Consider the following 21,144-nt stretch of genomic DNA (forward strand, 5'->3'; position numbering starts at 1 on the left):
TGCCGGGGAGTCTTCTGAACGAGACCGGGATGATTCCACACTGTATTGTACATCCGAGTTATTGGGAATCCTAGCGAAAATGCAGCATTCCAGGCCCCTGAGTCAGTGGCGCTGGATGGGGGTGAGAGCCCCAGCAACCAGCATTTTAATGTGCACCTGTGGTGACCCTAGACGAGAGGAACCGAAGATTGTGTGAAAAATGGAAGATTGAAGACTGATTTCCCAAAGAGGAGCAGGGAGCAGTTTCTTGGCCTGGGACCTGAATGCATTCTTCACTTTTGCAGAACACCCCTCTCCACTGGGGGAAAGAGTTGGCCTGTTATTTTCTTTTCTTCCCCGCATGCTCTTATATGTCCTTTAGTGGTGGTGTTCCTTGCCCAGCCCGGGAAAGTGAGCCCGAGCTGGTCGAATCCTGCTGGATTGGCCCAGTTCAAAGCTGCTTCCCAGGGGTCACTGGTACAACCTGAGGAGACAAAGCTGGTCAGTGTATTGCTCACTGTGGTAAAGGAAATGACTGCCATGCAAACTTTGGCACTGTCTGGGCAGGTGCAGGTCAGGTATTGGTCAGGGTTCAACGAGAGATGCAAAACCGGTAGGAGATACATGCTAAGAGGTTGACTGCAAGGAATTGACTTGCTCGACTGGAGGGGGCAGAGCAAATCTGAAATCCATAGGACACACCTTTAGGTAGAGTAGGTTGGAACTCCCGGGTAAAGGTTAAATCTACTGTCCCCTGGTAGAATTTAAGGCCTTTCAATCTATGGAATCAGGCCCACCCAACATATCTGGGGATTATCTCCCTTACTTAAAGCTAACTGATTGTCAACTTTAATCACGCCTGCAAATACCTATACAGTAACACCTAGAAGAATGTTTGATTGAATAATTGGGGACGGCAGCCTAGTCAAGTTGGTGTATCAAAAGACCATCATAGAGAGTCACATCAGAATTTATTGAGAATTGGAAGTTTGATTTCACCTGGTCTTTCAAAGCATGTATGGATCATGGTATCCCAGTCCAAGGTTGGTATCAACAGCCGAGAATTTTCAGTTGAGGGATTCAAAGAATCTTTGGATGAAAAGTTGATATTTTGCACTGAAATATTTATGAGACCTTTAGGAAGTTCTTATAAGGAAATTCCTGCACTCCTTTCTAGTGAAGGAAGACATACTGCTTTTGTTTCCAAAGCACGAGCCTTGTGATTCTCTTCTTTACTTATGGCATAGAAGCGTTAAGCACAAATATGGCTGCCGCAACATCCAGGTGGCTGCCTCAGAGAGAGGACACGTTCACAGACCACAAGTCAGAGCCGGAATTTCACGCTGTGTGTACCTGCCCCTCCCTCTTTAAGTGGTGAAGGGCTGGTACACTTCATGAATGTCGTGTCTTTCCAGTCTTTATGCATCCTTGGCTCATAAGTGACCCCACAGGGCTGTTCTCTGATCTGTGAGGATGTCTTGTCCTTTGCGTTGTGCAGGGAAACCCTTGCCTGGATTTTGAAAAGGGAAGGTTTTGTCGAGTATCCTCTTCCTCTCTCCCTCTTATCACATGGATGTGCTGGTACCGGTGCTGGTCCCCCACTGTAGAGGCCACCGTTGTTTCATGGTGCAGACACTACACCTCAGTCTTCCGCTTTATTGAATTTCCAGAAGACAGGAGTTAAATCTTATTTAATTTTGTATAGTGTCTCATCTTTGGCCAGGCACACAGGAGGCTCAGAATTTTATTCAACCCATATTTATGGAGTGCTGCCCATATGCCAGGTCATAGGTATCCGCTGTTTTAGAAAGGGTGTTACAGTAGTAACACGGTGTCGACTCTGGGCTGGGGGGTGACATTCTGAGGGTGGAGGGGCACTACCGGTAGACATGTGTGTGCATGCTCGCTCTCTCTCACACACGTGCACACACACACACACACACACACACACACACACAATGCTTACTGAATGCTTGGAGGACTACATCAAGGAATGCCACTCCAAAACAGAGGTGGGGGCCCAAGAATGATAACACAGTGAGTCCCACCTTCCCAGCCTTTAAGGTGAAATGCACTGTGAGGCATGACTCATCAGCCATGTTGGTCTGTTGATAGAACACAAATATGTTTGCGAATATTTGTTATTTCTGCTGGGCCCATGCTATTGAATTTAGGGTCTTAGGCTGAGGATAACTTAGATGATACTATTATTTTTATTGATCAGGTTATGTAGAGGGACTAGCTAAAAACAAAGATGTGTAGCAGTGTACTTTTTGGGTGGTGTTTTTGTGCCTAATAATAAAGAGCCAAGTTTATTTTCTGGAGTGTTTGCTGCGTGCCAGGCACTGTTCCGAGTACCGTAAATGGATGATTTCAGTTAATCCTCAGCACAACCTTAGGAGACAGGTACTGTCCCCATGGTGAAGCTGAAGGAGCTAGCGCAAAGGACAGCTGTGTCACTTGTACCGGCTTCCCTGGGTAAGAAGTGAAATGCAGGGCACATCCAGACTGTCCTGCCTGGAGACCCTGCTCTGAACTGAGGCTGCATGTGGCTGGGATGGAATTTATAGCATCAGGACAAGCACAAGCCCTTTCCTTTGCTGCCCAAGTTAACATCTCTCGACGACTGGAAGGCGGCATCAGCCGCGGGGAGAAGAGTGCGTTGTGGCTGATTCTCCTGGCTTTCCCTTTGGGTCTCATCCACTTTTCTGCTGGGACCTTAATGTTTTTCATGCATATTTCACAGCTGTTCTGCATATCTGCTTTTATTCCAAAATGCCAAACACGGTTTTTGAGAACAAGTCTTTCGGAGGGAAGGAAAAGAGTGGAGGCGAATGAACTTTTGTGCGAGGAGACGCAGGCAGAGGGATGCAAGCTGCTTTCCGTCTGACCGTGGCAGTCACTCTAGGTCTGAGCCGGTCAGTCTGAGCCGGTTCTGGCCTGTGGCACCTGTGGTTCTTCCTGTTCTCTAAGTAATGACTTGCTGTCCCCACTTAGGGAAGAGAAGACATGCATCTGAGTGGTTAAGTAGCTTGCACGGAGCACACAGCTGGTGCATGAAGAATTTGAACCCAGCTCTGGCTGTCAGTGGTTACAGCACTGCTTTGGTTTTCAACAAACCACCCTCAAGACCCTTTCATCACAGAACTCATACTTAGACTCCAGAAAGTCAGGAGTCAGCGTTGCAGGAATCAGCGTGGGGCCAGCGGCTTGATTTTACTGCTGTCATACCCCACCCCATGTCTTGCGTCTGTGCCTGAGGATCTGCAGGGCATTGTCAACACCATGCTTAACTTCCTTGCTCTCACGGACCTTGACAATTGATGGGGATAAGGACCCTCTGAGGATAAAGGCAAGATCTTGTTCTTCCAGAGGGATCGAGCACAGTTTCTGGGGTCAGATCTCCCCCTCCCTCCAGGATGGGTTTGCTTCTTCCCTTCCCTCTCTGTGATGTTGGGCAAGTGATTTACCTTCTCAGCAACTTTGGTTTCTTATCTTGAAAATGGGCATGGAGTTGGGGGCGCCTGACTGGCTCAGTCGGTAGAGCGTGCGACTCTTGATCTTAGGCTTGTGAGTTTGAGTCCCACGTTGGGTATAGAGATTCCTTTAAAAAAAATCTTTAAAATCTAGGCATAGAGTCATTACGATGGTTAAGTAAGCATGACAACAGAACCCAACAATACTTCAGCTTGGTGCCTTCCAATAAATGTTTTTTGCTATTATTAGGAATCCCTTACCCCCACCCCAAATTCCACGAGGAGATATCCTGAATCCTCCTGGCCACTTTGTATCTGCAGGGCCTCATTTTCCCCTTGACTAGCTCTTCAGGAAGAATAAACTTGGCCCATCTTTCCTCTGGGAAGGAAGTTCCGTTAGGTCTTCTAGCAGTCTGCTGGTTCTCACTTTAGCCCTGTTCTCCATAAAAACTAATAAGGGGGATATTTTAGGTTTTTCATCTTCTGACTCTCTTCTCTCTCAGTTCATTTAGAACCTGGATTCAGCTTCCTTAATATTCTCTCATGAGTGTTTGCTATCTTCCTCTCCCATTCTCATAGAGTCCCAGGATTTTAGGGTTCAAAGATTTTTTAAATGACTGAAATTAATTTCACTATTCCTGCCTCCCCCCCCCCGCCCCTCCCGCCGGTGGTCTTTCAGCCCTTGCTGGAAACTTCCAGGAACGAGGAGCTTGCTTTCTTAAGAGGAAGTGCAGGGTATCTGGGTGGGGGTCAGGGATGCTCTAGATTGGGCCGGAATCACCCAAGAGGGGGTTGGAGCTTGCACAGTGGGGCTTTCAGGCCATCTTGCACTCTGTATAAAATGTTCAGATTAGGTTTTCTTTGGGAGACAGTACGGGTCTGAAGCCTGCTCCCTTTTAGGTAGTTATTTTAGAAAATTCATTTTCCAGTAAGTGGTCAGAATTGGAGCAGGGAGAGTGCGAGTGTTCTATGTGCTTTTGGCATCTTATCCTGAGAAATTTCCCACCACTTCAGTCCACTTGCTGAGGCAATTCTAGCTTGTGGCTTGTCTTGAATGACACAGGACACCGAGCCTCATGGCACTTTTATTAACTTCTGGCCTCTATGCTCTAGAGCTGGGCATGTGCACGTGTGACTCCCAGCAGGTCACCTCCTGAAAGCTGAGTGTGGTGCGTACTCTGGTGGCAGGAAATAAAACTACCGGGGAAATTCTCCTTCCAGTGCCAGAGATGCTAAGAGACAGCTTGAGAACACTCACCTCAAATACACCCTCTAAGTGGAGGAGGACTGATTTGGGATCTGCTTATATATGCTGTTTGTTCTTAACATTGAGGCAACATGCAGGAGGTGCGGGGGCACCTGGGTGACTCAGTCAGTGAAGCATCTGCCTTTGGCTCAGATCATGATCCCAGGGTCCTGGGATTGAGCCCCTGCATCAGGCTTCCTGCTCAGCAGGGAGCCTGCTTCTCCCTTTCCTTCTGTCACTCCTCCTACTAAAATAAATAAAATCTTAAAAAAAAAAAAACCAAAACAAAAACCGCAACATGCAGTTAGAGCCAGCAAAGGTTAAGAAAGCAAACTCCTTAATAGAAACTTTACAAAAAATAGCTTTACTGAGATAGAAGTCACATTCCCCCAAATCCACTGTTTAAAGTGTTCAATTCAGTGGTTTTTAATGTATTCGTAGATTTGTGAAATCTTCACCACAATCAACTTCAGAACATTTGCATCCCCTGGAAAAGAAACCCTATAACCATTAACATTCATTCTCACCACCCCTGCCCACCAGCCCCTGGAAACAGCTAATCTCCTCTCTGTCCCAGTGGATTTGCCTATTCTGGACATTTCATATAAATGGAATCATAACAAACGTGGGCTTTGTATCAGGATTCTTTGACTTAGTGTAATGTTTTCAAGGTCCATTCACGCTGTCACATGTATTAATACTTCTTTTTATTGCCCAATAATACTTTGTTGAAGGGGAGACCACATTTTGTTTACCCATTCATCAGTTGATGGACATTTGGGTTGTTTACAACTTTGGGCTATTATGAATAATGTTTTTGGGAACATTCATGTACAAGTTTTTGTGTAAATATATGCCTTAACTCTAGCAGACTTGCTAGGTCATATTTCCTAAATAACCTTTCAAACTTGCTTTTTTTGTGCTATTCTTGGGCCCCATATTCCTATTCTTTGAATTCATATTCACTTCTGTGCTCAATGTTCCCTATGACTTGATAGAAAGTTAATACATCTGAGACCCAGTTTAAAGTTCTTTGTTGAAATAATTAAAAACCACTCAATAATTTTGAAAATAAAGTGATAATAAACTGAGTTGTAAGAATTTTTATTATATAGTGTTATTACTAGATCATTTTTGCCTTTGCTCTCTTTTTACCAGGCTTCTCAACTTTGAAGATTTACAAAGATTTTATTTTTCTTTTCCAGAATCGCAATGAAATAAAAAATGGCACTATTCTTCGGTTAACCACATCTCCAGTAAGTTGACTTGAGTGTATAGCTTTCCAGTAAATACTTTGCTTTCCAGTCCTGCTATATGTGATTAAGTGATGTTAACTTTTGAGGGTGACGTGAGTGGAAAACAGAAGGTCTCTGGCATGTCCTGACATGCGGATTCTGGGTTGGCAGGAAGGTCGTCCTTCCTTATATTTCCCATTACAGAAGAGGAAGCTTTTATTTCCCGTTAAGAGCAAGGAAACGGACTTTAAGGTTTGCGTTTGGTGGTCATTTCAGTAACTTTTATATTACAGGTATGATAACGCCACTGCCTTGATGGGTTTTACCCACCTGCCCAACACATCCACCTAATGCCGTCTAAGCCAATTCAGTCAACAAACAAAGGAAACAAATCCAAAGACAGCCCATTACCTCTCTTTAAAGTCGGGGTGTGCCTGTGTGGAAAAGTGAGAGTGTTGAAGCATTTTCCAGTTCTGGCCAGTGGTGATGAAGATTGATAATAATGTAGTTTGTGAAATGCTTGCCACTTAATCTGTTTCAGTGCCAGCTGATCTAGATAAGACACTTTAAGGTCTCCCCAATAAGAGCTGCTCGCCAGAATGCTGTAGAATATTTAGGCTACTGTAGCTGACTGTGTTGCTTATCTTCATCTTTCTTCCTTGCTTGTAGATTCTTTGGATAGTAACATTAGCATATTTAAACTAGATTATTTCACAGTGCATTTTATTGCTTTCCTAAAAAATAATCTGCGCAAAATACACCAAGTGTTACTATTTTCACTCTGCATATGTGACAAAAACTGTGTCTAACTCTTATTTTCAGTTTCCACTGAAGCCATGTGGTAGGCTAAAAATAAATTTAAAAACTGGGAAAAGCATCTGGCTGAAGTTAAACTGTGGGTACTGTAACTACCACACATTCTTCTTGTTGAAAATTACATTAGAGGGGCTTAAAAACTCCTAAACATTTTACCCAATAACATCTTGAACCTAAACACAGCGACAGGCTCCACAGAATGCATGGCTGGAGTTGGCCAGACTGTCTTCTGATGCCTCCTTCTCCACTTACTGGAATCATCATTCATACTCATTTTTCAATGGCCACATGATGAGCTGAGACATTTTTGTCTGACTTAGCATTGACCTTACTTTAGTCAGCAGGAATTAATGCTAATTTGACATTTCTAGAGCATGGTTTCAGCTGGTTTTTGTCGTTGCTGTTTATCCTGTTACAATTGCTCATCTGCTGGCCAGCAGAAAGAGTACACCTTGCCTTTTGTTGGGTCTTAGAATTAGAGAGGCTTGGTTTTTACACCGAGATCTGCTCTAAGCCGAAGAAGATGTTCTTTCTTTTTTTTATTGCCATGGGTTTATGAGCAACATTTCCACAATGTGAGCCACTCCTTGGAAGAAGGTTAGGTGTTTGGCAGGGTGAGGTTTTACAGTGCCCCAAAAGTCTGTCCTCTTCAGATCATGACCCACACAGTCCCAGCTCAGGTGAGTGGTAGGATGTGGAAGCCAGTGCACAGGGCGGTATCATAAGATGGGGTCTACCTAGAGGATCCTGGTTTACGTGTTCTAAAGAGCAGGGGTCCCCAAGCCGAATCACTGGGGGAACTCTAAAAATGCCGCTGTTCGGGTCTCTACAGAGAAACCAAATTACGATATCTAGAAAGGAAGTCCAGGAATCTACTTTTTAAGCACACATTTTATAATTTGGCTGTTAACCCTAGGGTCTAAAACTAGGCATTATTCTATAAGCAAGATATTTTGGCTCTGTAAATGTCAGTTGTTGTTGGTAGATTTTTTTTTATTATTTTATGTTTAACTGAGAAATATGGGTCAGCATATGCTAACTCTTTCACTTTTTATATACACACAAAAAATGTTAAAAAATAACATAACTGTCTCCATCAAATTTGCTGGGGAGTGTTAGTGTACCATAAAGAAATGAACAAATGGTGTTATACCATAAAAATGTTCAGTTCTTTCCTCTACCTTGGCTGAACTCTCCCTAGAGCCAGACAGAATGCACACACACCTACATGTGTATGCATGTGTGTGCACATACGTACACACACTCTTGCTTTAAGTAATGTGCACCTGTGCCGACTTCTGCCTCTGTGACCTTGGCTAAGTTGCATAACTTCTCTGGCCCTTCAGTTTCCTGTGTACAGTAAAGATGGTAAGGACACCTACCTGATAGGATTACTGTGTAGAATAAATGAATTCCTTCTTGGGGGTATTTAGAACCATGGCTCATAAAAAGCCCCAAGTAACTTTGCTGATTTTATTACTAGTATTAACAGCCTCAAACACTGTTAGTCAGAATTAATACTGACAGCGAGATAATCTTTGAGTATTCCTTAATTATCATCATTTGTATGGTAAATGCTGACATCATGCTTGGAGAAAAATGTATTTTTCAAGGAATTCAAAGTCATCCACTTGGTTTTAATCTATGTTAATGCTGTATGTCCATTTGGAAATTGTAAGAATAGTGTATCTTTGAGTGACTTTAAAAGATGAAATGATTCTTGCTCAACTCTCCATTAACCCCCTTAAAAACATAGGATTTAGGTAGATATCAGATATCTAGGGATCTGTGAGTGAGTAGAGAGTTCTTGTTCTTCTCCTTCCTTCTCTCCCTTTTTGTTTCTGATACAAGGTGTCAGTTGGTGGTTATGATGGGAGACCACCGTGTGTCTCTGACCAAGTTGGGGAGGGTGTGGGGTTCATTCCTGTTTTAGTCCCTGGAGATTTGGCATTAGTTTCTCTGCTGGGTCCCCTTCTGTCCTGGGGGCTACTTCCAGGTGAAGTGAAGGTCCCCCTGGGCAGGGAGAGAGGGGACCCTGGCTGTGAAGCCCAATGGGGTGGAGAATCTTTGCTGTCCGTACCTGGGTAGATTCCCTTCCTTCCGTCTGCAATCTTAACCCTCTTAGAGCTCACAGAGTGGGGGGTTGGCCCTTGGATCATTCTCACGAGTTTCTGTTCGGAAGATACCTCACTGTTGGGGACAACTATCTCCTCTTCCCCTTCCTCTGAAATATAACACGTTTCAGAGAAGAAAGCAAGTACCCAAGAAGGAGAATATGAAAATGGCAATGGCACATTGCAATTTTGAATTAAATAATAAGTACAACAGATGTTGAGTTATTTCCATTAAGCAGAAATACAGGCACAAAAATTTAATATTTTATTTTTCTTCCTGTCTGCCCCAGCTGAAAAGTAGATATGAAAACCATTACTGAAATCTAAACTGTAAGTTATTATCCAGAAGGTCAGCTCCTCCAATATATTTCCATTCCTCCCTGCCCTGTGTATAGTAGCCAAGGGCAGATGCCGTAAAAAGAAGTCTAATTTTAGGCAAAGCGGCTAATTTGGTTTCCAAATTATTTTATTTTATATTTATGCAGTAATTAACCGATGCCTGTGAAACACATGGTATTGAAAAGTGAAATTTATAAGCACCATTGTGTTGTGCTGGAAAATTTTCAGTAACTGGGAAAGATCACTTGGGTGTCTAATGAAGCTTTTGAACACAGTGTGTAGGCAGTTTTTATGCAGAGTATTGACTGAACAGGTGAACATGTTGCATAAATTTGTGTAATTGTTTAACTAAGCAAATAGCTTTTTGTCATTTGTAGATAATAATTTTACATAAAAGGTAAATGTTTTCCCCATTGTCCCCTCCTCACTGCCACTCCAGTTCCATTTCTGGGGCTTTATTGTTTTTGTGCTCTTGCTTTTCCAAGAGATGGAAATATGGGCTCTGTCAGGAAAGTGTTGGTTCCCATCATGAAGTTAACAGCCGTTGCCTGAAGGCGGAGTCATTATGGTTGGAAACCTGTCCTTGGTACAGAGTATGCATATGGTCTCCTGCTTTGGCCTCTGTGTCTTCGTTTTTCAACGAGACGGTAATTTTTTGTCAGTTGGGGTTTCCTCTGTGAACACTCTTCCCTTTGTTTTTGTCCTCAATGAGGCTCAAAACGCCCAGCAGCTCCACGAACGAATACAGTCATCGAGTATGGACGCCAAGCTGGAGGCCTTGAAGGACTTAGCCAGCCTCTCCCGGGATGTCACGTTTGCCCAGGAGTTCATCAATCTCGATGGCATCTCTCTCCTCACACAGATGGTTGAAAGCGGCACGGAGTAAGCATCTTTTATTCAGACTTCGAGTCTATTCTCTCCAGTATTCTGGGTATTAGTTACTTTCCTTGCACTTGCAGTTTCTAGTTTTAAAGACCAGAAATTGGACTGCTCCACTCCCCCAAATCCTTATGTTCTGGAGTCTTAGACCAGGTCAAAATAGCATCCCTGAAGTGATTTTTTTAAAAAAATTATCATTTGAGGGGCACCTGGGTGGCTCAGTCGGTTAAGCACCTGACTCCTAATCTTAGCTCAGGTCTTGGTCTCAGGGTCATGGTTTCAAGCCCCATGCTGGGCTCTGTGCTGGGCATGGAGCTTCCTTAAAAAAACCTATCATTTAAATGATGAAGTATATATCCTTAATTATTTAAAATTAAATGCAATGAGTATTTATTAAATACTGCGTGCAAAGAGTGGAAGTTGGTAGAATTTAAGAAGATGTGAGACTTGCCATTAAAAAATACATGGCGGCAGAATTCAAGTGAGGTATAATTCCTTCTGAGGGCAGGGAGTCCAGAGGTGGGACCAGTTACAGCTCACAGAAACTGATGGAGGGGACGTCAGTGAGTGGGGCCCGAAGGAGTTCGAGTTCCATCACAGTCAGGAAAGGGATGGGCATTTCTCCTTGGGGAGCTCACGTTCTCAGGGAAGGCTTTGATTCAGTGGTGTGATTGGGGAGTGTAAGGAGCCAGATGGGGCTGACTCTTGCATATGCGGACAGATAGCTCCCCTGACCACTGGACACCAGGGTAGGGTTCCCAGGTATCTGCTCATTCCCATGTGGTCAGGTGCGACTAGCATTCACTATTAGAATATGTACGTTAGACTATGTGAAGATGTCATGCAAGTTAATTAGATATTAATATGCTATATCAGTGATGTGCAAAGCTGGTATAGATATTTATGAGGAAAGAGTTAAATGTCCCTGAGAATTGGGGTTTAAGCCTGGGCCATTTACATGTCTCTTCAGTACCTGGTGATGCAAAGAACGAGCTGTTGACCGTGCGTGTTGCAGACCCATCACGATCCTCTCCCTTCCTTCATTCTTTTGTTCCTTCGTTCCTTCCTTCCATCTCCTACACGTGGCCTCTGCAGGTAGCACTTGTGACAGATTCTCTCTCTCTCTCTTTTTTTTTAATTGGCAAGCAGGCTTAGGTGATTTGGAAAGGGTTGATTATAGACAGGTTTTGTTTAGTTTTTTAATTTTTTAAAAAAGATTTTATTTATTTATTTGACAGAGAGAGAGATCACAAGTAGGCCGAGAGGCAGGCAGAGAGGCAGGCAGAGGGCTCCCGGCTGAGCAGAGAGCCTGATGTAGGGCTCGATCCCAGGACCCTGAGATCATGTCCTGAGCCAAAGGCAGAGGCTTAACTCACTGAGCCATCCAGGTGCCCCTGTTTATTTATTTTTTTAATGAGGGCTGAAACTCAGCTCATTAAATTTTTGGTGAACATCAAGTTGGAGCAGAGCAGGGAAACTCAAATTCTGGGGTTTACAGGAATCTCGGGGTGCCTGCTATAAATTGGAGCTGGAGTTTGAAATGGCTCAGGAGAATTTGAGTAAGTTTTTGGATCTAAGGGACTTGACTAAGGAAAAGGAGAAAACATTTTATCTGTATTGGATGCCCCAGGCTGAGGTGTGGTACAGAATGGGTTGGATCCCTCATTCTTTGGTAAGAGCTATTATAAACACCTTCCCCAGTCACTGTGGACGACTTCATGTGGGTGCCACATATGGAAGGTCCTGCAGAATCACTGCTTGGGGGGGGACAGTGAGCCCTGAGGGGGGTGCAGCCTCAGTCACATTTACAGTGTGTTAAATGAATATGAAAAATGCCCCCACATTTATTATGAGTCCCAGTCACTGATGTATTGCAAGCAGGGTGCTAGAGCCAGTCGTAGTGTAACCTGCTAACACCAGGTGTTTTTATCATGGATACCTAAGTATCCAAGGGCTGAAGCTCTTGAGTGTTCAGAATGATAGTGTTAATGCTTCTAAATTTAGCAGAATTGCAATCATAATTGCAATTATAGTGTGAAATATACTGAAAGCAGAGGTCCATGTGATTTATACCCTGAATAGAAGGCTGGGGCCGAGCTCTGGGACTGCCAAGGCTGGCATTTATATGTATTTTGGCAACGAGGAAAAATGCACATTAGGAGCTCCAGAGTTTTTTCTGTTGTTGTTGTTGTTTTTTGTTTTTTTAAATCACCATTATATTTGTTTGCTAGGCAGCCATAACAAAATACCACAGGCTGTAGCTTACACCACAGAGATGTATTGTCTCATAGTTGTGGGGGCTGGAAGTCCAAGATCAAGGTGTTGGCAGCACTGGTTTCTCCTGTCGTCTCCTCGGTTTCCTGATGGCAGCCTTCCGGCTCTGCCCTCAACTGGCCTTTCCTCTGGGTCCACTCATTCCTGTTCTCTCTGAAGGTCCACATTTCCTTTTCTTATAAAGACACCAGTCAGATTGGATTAGGACACACCCTCATGGCCTTATTTTAACTTCATCCCCTCTTTAAAGGCTCCGTCTCTAACTGCTGTCCCATTGTGAGGGACTGGGGGACAGGGATTCAACATATAAATTCTAAGGGGACACAGTTTAGGCTCCAACACCCCTCACAGGGACTCTGCCCTTTCTGTTTGAGAAGAAAAAGAGTGAACACTGATGCTATGTATTTGTCTTGTCAACATTATTGCTTAGTATCTGTGTCATTGCCTTGCCCTGTAATTCATCTCGACCTGTAGAGGGGCCCCCAAAGAGCCATTCCTCCTCGGACTGAGGACTGGGGAGGCCCGTCTGAGTTCTGTCTCCGTGTTGCACACAGATAACCGGGGAGAATGTTGACACCGTGCTTTATGGGAACCGTTGTCATTGAATTCCTTTTTTTTGAAAAGTGTTATTTATTTATTTATTTTTTTAAAGATTTTATTTATTTATTTGACAGGCAGAGATCTCAAGCAGGCAGAGAGGCAGGTAGAGAGAGAGGAGGAAGCAGGCTCCCTGCTGAGCAGAGAGCCCGATGCGGGACTCAGATCCCAGGACCCTGGGATCATGACCTGAGCCGAAGGCAGAGGCTTTAACCCACTGAGCCACCCAGGCGCCCCTGAAAAGCGTTATTATAGTTATCAGTATTTTAACAATTTGTGATCTGCAAGCTGTGTTAATTTTTTTTCCATGCAGCTGGGTTTCAGACAGACAAACGACCCGAGGCCAGATTGGGCAACTCTGGTTGGCATTTATCTCTTGTGCGTTCCCGTCACCCTCTGTTTCTGAGAGGAATGGTGTCTCTCTGACTCGCGTTTGGTGTCCTCCTCACCAACTCGTGTCATTTGAAAGTGAGGCTCCTTTCGGGGCTGGAGGAAGGAGGTGCTGGAGCCACACGGCTTTCTGCCTCGTTCTGCTGGATCCCACAGCTCATTTTAAGAAGCTGCTTATTCGATGCCCGGCCATTATTCAGCTCTTCGGCTCAGATTAAAAAGATGAGAGAAAGACATTTTTTTCTTATAAGGAAGCCTGGCTTCTCAATTAAGCTTATAGCAAGACTTTAATTAATTAATAGGCAACTTTGGGAACAGAAACTGTACAAATTAAATAGATCTTGCAATTTGGAATATATTTTGCTGTGACTCCTGGGCAAATTTCCAGCGGGGGAAGGCAGAGGTTGCCTAAGTAGGACCTGTGGAAATTTTTAGGAAACACTGAAGAAATGTAGCTGGAATTTTCCCCATTACTTGGAGCCATAATGAGATTCAAAGATTACTCACCTGCTTGTCATTACTCAGGGCTGAGTTTTTAAAGGTCTCTTTCTCCAGTTGGTCCCAGAAGGGGCCATGGGGCAAAATGAGCAACAGAGGAGCAAGGGGAGTGTCACTTTGGCAGGGCACAGTGTCTAAAACCTGAACTGAATTTTTCCATCCTTGTGGAATTTAGAAATTCCCTTCCTAGTTTAAGCTTGAAACATATGTGTGGAACCAAGTGAAGCTGTGGGGAAACGTGTTGGCTCAGCCTGCGCAAGGCAAGGAAAGTCAAAGAGTGGACAGTGTTTTTTTTAAAAGTGGGTACTCAGACACTTCTCAAGGGGTTAATATCCAAAATCTCTAAAGAGCTCATATAACCCAATAACAAAAACAGCCCGGTTAAAAAATGGGCAGAGGGGAGTACCTGGGTGGCTCAGTGGGTTAAGCCTCTGCCTTTGGCTCAGGTCATGATCTCAGGGTCTTGGGATCGAGCCCCACACTGGGCTCTCTAATCAGCAGGGAGCCTGCTTCCTCCTCTCTCTCTCTCTGCCTGCCTCTCTGTTTATTTGTGATCTCTGTCTGTCAAATAAAAAAATAAAGTCTTTAAAAAAATAAAAATTATTAAAAAAAAATGGGCAGAGGATCTGAATAGACATTCATCCCGAGAATACATACAGATGGCCAACAGGTACTTGAAAGAGGCTCCACAGCGCTCGTCATCAGGGGCAAGCAAACCCAAACCACAGTGAGAATTTAGCTTACACCTGTCAGAATCACTGCTGTTGAAACAAGAAATAACAAGAGTTGGAGAGCATGTAGAGAAAAGTGAACGCTTGTACATGGTTGGTGGGACCGTAAATTGGTACAGCCCCTCTGGAAAACAATGTGGATGTTCCTCAAAACGTTACAATTAAAACTACCGTTTGATCCAGCAGTTTGACAACTAGGTATCTATCTGAAGACAATGGAAACATAAATTTGAAAAGATACACACATCCCCTTGCTTATTGCAGCATTACAACCGAGATGTCCACTGATCACTGATGGATGAATGGATAAAGATGAGACATATAGGTATGATGGAGTAGTATTCAGCCATTTGTGACAACATGGATGGACCTAGAGGGTATTAAACTGAGTAATACAAGTCAGTCAAAGAAGGGCAAACACCACATGATTTCACTTACACATGGAATCTGAAAAACAAAACCAAACTAAGCCCAGACTTATCGTTATAGGGAACAGATTGGTGGTTGCTAGAGAGGAAAAAGCTTGGAGGGTAGGCAGGATGGGTGGAGGAGATCAAGAAACACAAACATTCAAGTACAAAATAAACAAGTCACCGTGATGTAACGTATCGCATGGGGCATACAGGCAGTAACATTGTATTGACTTTGTATGGTGACAGATGGTAAGTAGACACTGTTGTGATCCTTTCACAATGTATTCAAATGTAGATTTGCTCTGTTGTATACCTGAAACTAACATGATATTGTATGCCAGTTACAGCTCAGTACATGAAAAATAAAATGAAATATTTTATTTTAATTGAAAGAAAAGAATCATACCTGCCACCCTGAGCCCAATGTAGTGACTAACACTGCCTTTCTTGGGCTTTCAATAAAACACCATGTTCTTTGTGCCTCTACACACATGGTCAAGAGGATAGTTTATCTCATGTCCTTCCAGGGCTAAACAGAAGAACAGGGGGAACATTTCCAAGAACGAAAGGGCAGGATTCTTACAGTTTCTTTCCCACTTGGCTATGTGACAGGAAAATTACGCTGTTGGAATATGAGTAAGCTGTAGCACCACCCTGGGCAGAGAAGTCAAGAGAGAAAAAAAGTTGAATTCATGTACTTATAAAAAACACAAGACAGTCTTTTGAATTAGCTTTCTCTCCTTAATAAAAAAATGCTATTATTTAAGAAATAAATATAAGTAGCAGTGCCTGGGTGGCTCAGTGTTAAAGCCTCTGCCTTCGGCTCAGGTCATGATCCCAGAGTCCTGGCATCGAGTCCCGCATCAGGGTCTCTGCTCAGTGGAGAGCCTGCTCCCCCCCACCCCTGCCTGCCTCTCTGCCTACTTGTGATCTCTGTCAAATAAATAAAATCTTTAAAAAAAATAAATATAAGTAAACAGAGGAGGAAAATAAGAATCATTTGTAATCTGCCTTCCCAGAGACATTTTTAATATTATGGTATATATCCTTTTTGCATTTCTTTTATATATGTATATATTTTTTAAGATTTTATTTATTTGAGAGGGAAAGCGAGAGAGATCACAACGGGAGAAGGAGAAGCAGACTTGCCGTCGACTGAGTGGAGAGCCCAATGCTGGGCTCGATTCCAGGACCCTGGGATCATGACATCACCCGAAGGCAGATGCTAAACTGACTGAGCCATCTAGGTGCCTCCTTTTTTGTATTTCTTTTATGTATACGCACACATGCACAGGCTTTTCAAAAGAAGAATTACAATGTTCACACACTTTGTAGTTGGCTTTTTGTACCTAATAATATTTCCATGTAATTAATATTATTTCCATCATCATTTGTGTTGTTTGGATATTATTGCATTTTTAGAACTTTGTTGAGGTACAGCGTGACAATATGAAGGACGTGCACAGTATGGTTAACCATCCCACTGTTGTTGGACATTTCCCTTTATCTTGGGGTCTTTTTCACATTCTCTCATCAGTTTTTCTTCTAGAAAAATCTTTGTGAATATTTAAATTATTTTGTTGGAATATGATTCCTGACTCAGGATTTTTTAAAAAGATTTTACACATTGACATTTTTTAAAAAAAAAAATTATATTTATTTGAGAGAGAGAGAGAGAGCAAGAGAGACAGAGAGAGCACGGTGGGGGAGGGAGGATCAGAGGGAGAAGCAGACTCCTTGCTGAGCAGGGATCCCAATGCAGGACTCGATCCTGAGACTCCGGGATCATGACCTGAGCTGAAGGCAGTAACTTAACCAACTGAGCCACCCAAGCGCCCTAGGATATACACATTTTAAAGCTGTTTTACAAATAAGAACAGCCCTGCAGCTCGTTGAAATATCCTTATTTATACTTTACTACTTGTGGGGGAATCTGTCCATTTTTAACACCCTGGCCAGTACTGGACTGGTGGTCCCTCAGGGATTCTAGCTTTCCTAAGAAAAATAGCAGTAAGATAGTGAGGGGTTCTCACTAATCTGGGGAATTTACAAGTGCTTTTTTTTTTTTTTTTTTGGTTGAAGTCATTTCTCCAAAATTTGGCGGTATTAGAAACAGTGGAGAGAGTTCCAGAGTTTATTTGAGAGATATGTCAAAAGCTCTCAAGTTACTGTCTTAAAAAAACAATGTTAATTGTATAAATTATGAGTCCCCTCCCCATTCTGTTCTACATATGGACACAGATGAGGACCTTTGATGGTGCATATGTATAGCTCTGTGTGTTTGTGTTTATAAAAATTGTTGTCAGCATTCATTAACACACAGACAGTTTCATATGAAACTTTCATTATGCGACTCATTTCTCCAGGCCCGAATCAGAGCTACAGCCATTCCTTAGGAGATGTGAAAATTGATGTATGACTTGAATTAAGCACCTGAGTGATGTCTTGGCATTGATGTTGCCTAGCACCCACAGTTAACAATGGATTTGTGGATTTTATTCATTTAGTTAAGTGTGTATTACTTGAGTGCTGAGTGTTTCTGACGTGGGGTGAGACATACCGGAGAGGTGTGTGGGGGAAAATACAAAGATGGATATGACAGTTTGGGACTACGTGTGACCTTTTTTGAACTTCATCTTCACACCAAAGATGACTTCGTTTGTTTTTTTGGAAGTAACTTTGTTAACCTCTGCGGACATGGATTCTTAGCTCTAACTTCATGCTCTTAATTCTAAGAATTTGGTATTTTGCGTAAACCTTGGCTGTTCTGGAAGGCCCAAGCCAGGCCAAGCTGATGAGCGACTTGCTGTCGAGCAGCTAAGTACAGGTCACACAGTGCGTGTCCTGCACTTCACCTTGGACAGAGGCCACAGGGAGGAGCCAGCAGCTCTCTGGACAGAAAGAAGCTGCTCCGTGTGGTCTTTGGGCCCCAGCTGTGAAGACTGCTGCGTCTCCCCAGATCCATCTGCCTGATTTCTTGGATTCCGCACTCCGCAGAGTGCAGGGAGTTCCAACTGGAACAGCCCGTCTGGGGCCCAGCCAGAAATTTGCATCATAAACCCGGAAGAGGTCAGTCCTCTTGGGCTTTGTCAGTGGTTGTGCAGCAGAAAATTCCTTACACTGGATCTTCCCCCTTCCCAGCGCTCTTTGCTTTGTCCCTGGGTCTTTGTCTATCTGTGCAGCCATACACCAGCAGACTCCAAGTCAAGGGTGCGTGATAGTCCAGTGAGGCCAAGGAAGAGACCCAGAGACAGCAGTCGAGACAGGTTGATTGGGGAAACTTGTAAACAAGGAGTACCGAAGCAGTGAAGAAAGTGTCCGCTGCTGGGATCTCTTTGCAGCCAGCTTTGACAGCACAGCAGCTTAGCCTGGCAGCTCTCTTCGGCCTCTCCCTTCTTGCATGGCCAGCGTTCCAAGGAGATCAAGGCCTGCCATCTGGACACCCTTCAGTGCAAAGGAGACGCTCTGGGCTGGGCATCTCCAGGAGCCCCTGACCCTGAAGGCTGGACAACACATTCTTCTCCACATTCTGCTTGATGGGAATATAGAGGGAGGTGGGATTGGTGTGTTCTCAAGACAGTGATTAACAGGGATGTTCAGGGTGAGCTTGCCCAAGCTAGCTATTCAGCAACACCCTGGAAACAAAAATGGAAACGAGAGAAGGTCTCACAGCCTGTTTAGAAAGGAGATTATCTTCTGCCAGGCAACAGAATGCCGTACCTTGGCTCAGGTGAGAGGCTTCTGGCTACCCTGAAATATCAGCCTTTCTAGACTCATTTGTTCCTGGTCATATTTCTTTTAAAAATGAGTCTATTGAGAGACAGACAGACAGAGAACACAAGCAGGGGGAGTGGGAGAGGGAGAAGCAGGCTGCCGCTGAGCTGGGAACCTGATGCAGGGCTCTATACCAGGACCCTGGGATTACGACCTGAGCCAAAGGCCTGTGCTTAAGGACTGAGCCACCCAGGTGCCCCCAGGGGAAATACTTTTATATAGAAGAGGAGGAAGCAAAACAAAGCAATTATTTGATTGGCTGCAACTTAGAGTCCGGCTGGATGTTTGTGATTGGTTGTCCATAGATAGCGTTTTTTGTTTTGTTTTGTTTTGTTTTGTTTTGTTTTTCAACCTTGTGGCATTTACAGGCTTAGATTTTGGTTTGCTTATGTAGGCCTCCAGCCTCAGGGCCACCCCAGTTAATGGCCTCCTTGTTTAATTAACTGAACAGTTCCCTACTGACTGGAAGAGTGGCAAGATCAAGTCTCACACTTGTCTCTGTTGTGTCCACATATCACCTTTGCACCAGGTGTTCCGTCTTTTCCTGATCTCTTCCATACAAAATGATTCCTTAAGGGTTTCCTTTTCTCTCCTGATTTTGGCACATTTTAAGATGATAGGTCAGTTGCTCTTAGAATATCCTGCAGTTTGGGTTTGTTTAAAGGGAATTCATTACAGGTGATTTTTAAGAAACAATAAAAGCCTGGCTCTCACACAGACATAAAACTGGACACGTGTTCAAACAATTTTACTCCTGTGAGGTGAGGGAACGAGGCAGATGTTTCAATGGTTTCGAAGGAGAAGTCAAAAGGGCACCAATTCATGTGGAGCAAAGGGATGTTGAAATCAGTTGTAAGTAGAGGCAAACTGCATTTTCACCTGCAAGGAGGAAGTCCGTAAAATCACTGCGAGACGGGGCTACATGTACGAATTCACCAGCCGCCTACACTTGGAGACAACCGGGCTGGCGTCTGAGAACTGGGAAGAGTACGCACAGTTTCCCTTTGGAACACAGGTGTCTTTATCTTCAGGTTTATCCTGTGTTGGTTTGTTGTTATAAACCCGTATTGTACATCTGTAGCTGCAATATCACCGATGCTCGTGGTTTCTCCATTACAGCCTGTGGATGGACTCGATGTCTTATCACTGGTGTTCACTTCGACCACTTAAGAGAGCACTTTCTGGGAGTCTCTAACACGCTTACCTCACCTTGTAATTAATTAATAAATAATTTTGGAATGGTTGCGGGGTGGAGGATAGAAAAGAGTACCAATCAGATTTGAATGTTTTCCGCCGGAGATCTGGCTCTGCAACAGTATCAGCACGCCACTCTTTGAAACAGTGGACTCATTCGGTCCTGTTTAGTTCAGTAAGCTGTGATCTGCCACTGTTATTATTTATTTTGGTGCACAGTCTGTCCCAGATTTAGCTATGGAAGCTTCAAGCAGCATTCTATGCCCTTCTGACCTGTCTCCCATTATTCTCTGGGCATTTCATTCCTTTCTGCCTCAGGGAGCTGTTCCAGGCTTATCTAGAACTTTCCTTACTTCAGTCCTGGCAGGAGTAATTTCTACAAGGAGCCCAGTTCCTTTTAGTGGACGGTAGTGCTCAGCCCTTGGGAGGGGGCCCAACCTCTGCTCAAGTGTGCCTCCCTGTGGTGGGCTGGTCAACTACTACTTCTACCCTGTCCAGCGGCTTTTTGAGGGACGGAAGGAAGGAAGCTAATACTTTTTTTTTTTTTTTTTTTCCAAAGACAGATCAACGTCGGGGATAGGAGGAGGAAGAAGATGGCTATATGCATTTTTTATACCTCCTCCCCTGCCCCTGATTTACCAAACACAAGATCTGATCTCCTGTGGTCAGTTAGGTTTCTGAAGTGGTTACATTTTATGTGGATGAAAATGAAACTTCACTTCATCTGAAGAGCCAAATCATTCATCAGCTGCTTATTATCTACTCTGCACAGGCCCGACATAGTACTCAGACACGGTGAAGGCCTCTGCCTTTAGGGAGCTGGAAGAGCAGTGAGATGTCCTACCTAAGTCATGCTACAGCGGATGTTTCTCTCAGCACGTGGGGGTATGCGTGCCGCCCTCAGTCTGGTCAAGGAAGGGGAATCAGAGGTCAGGAAGGGTTCCCAGAGGAGCCTAGAGTCTGGGGAGTTTGGAATAGAACTTAACTTGTTGGACAAGCTGGTTAGATGGGAAGGGTATTCAAAATAGAGGGAAGAACATACTTAAGACCAGAGAAATATGGCAGACTGGAGGGATGGGAAGTAGTTTGATAGGATGAACATCACTTATTTCCTCATCTTCTTGACCCCAGTTTTTTCAGAAGCATAGTTGTCCTTTCTTGCATTTTTTGCAGGGCACCATCACAGAGT

At 43.8% G+C, this 21,144-nt stretch overlaps 1 protein-coding gene across 7 annotated transcripts in view; it reads left to right on the forward strand.

Moving 5' to 3' along the window:
- ELMO1 (engulfment and cell motility 1) overlaps positions 1–21,144 on the forward strand; it is a 533,506-nt gene that overhangs the window by 161,461 nt on the left and 350,901 nt on the right. For all 7 annotated transcript variants that reach the window (XM_046020713.1, XM_046020712.1, XM_046020719.1 and 4 more), the window contains 2 exons: positions 5,907–5,957; positions 9,918–10,087. In XM_046020713.1, the coding sequence (XP_045876669.1) occupies positions 5,907–5,957; positions 9,918–10,087 (221 nt within the window). The remainder of the gene's footprint in view (positions 1–5,906; positions 5,958–9,917; positions 10,088–21,144) is intronic.

Source organism: Meles meles, chromosome 10 (assembly GCF_922984935.1).
Source record: "Meles meles chromosome 10, mMelMel3.1 paternal haplotype, whole genome shotgun sequence".
Classification (NCBI taxonomy): Eukaryota; Metazoa; Chordata; class Mammalia; order Carnivora; family Mustelidae; genus Meles; species Meles meles.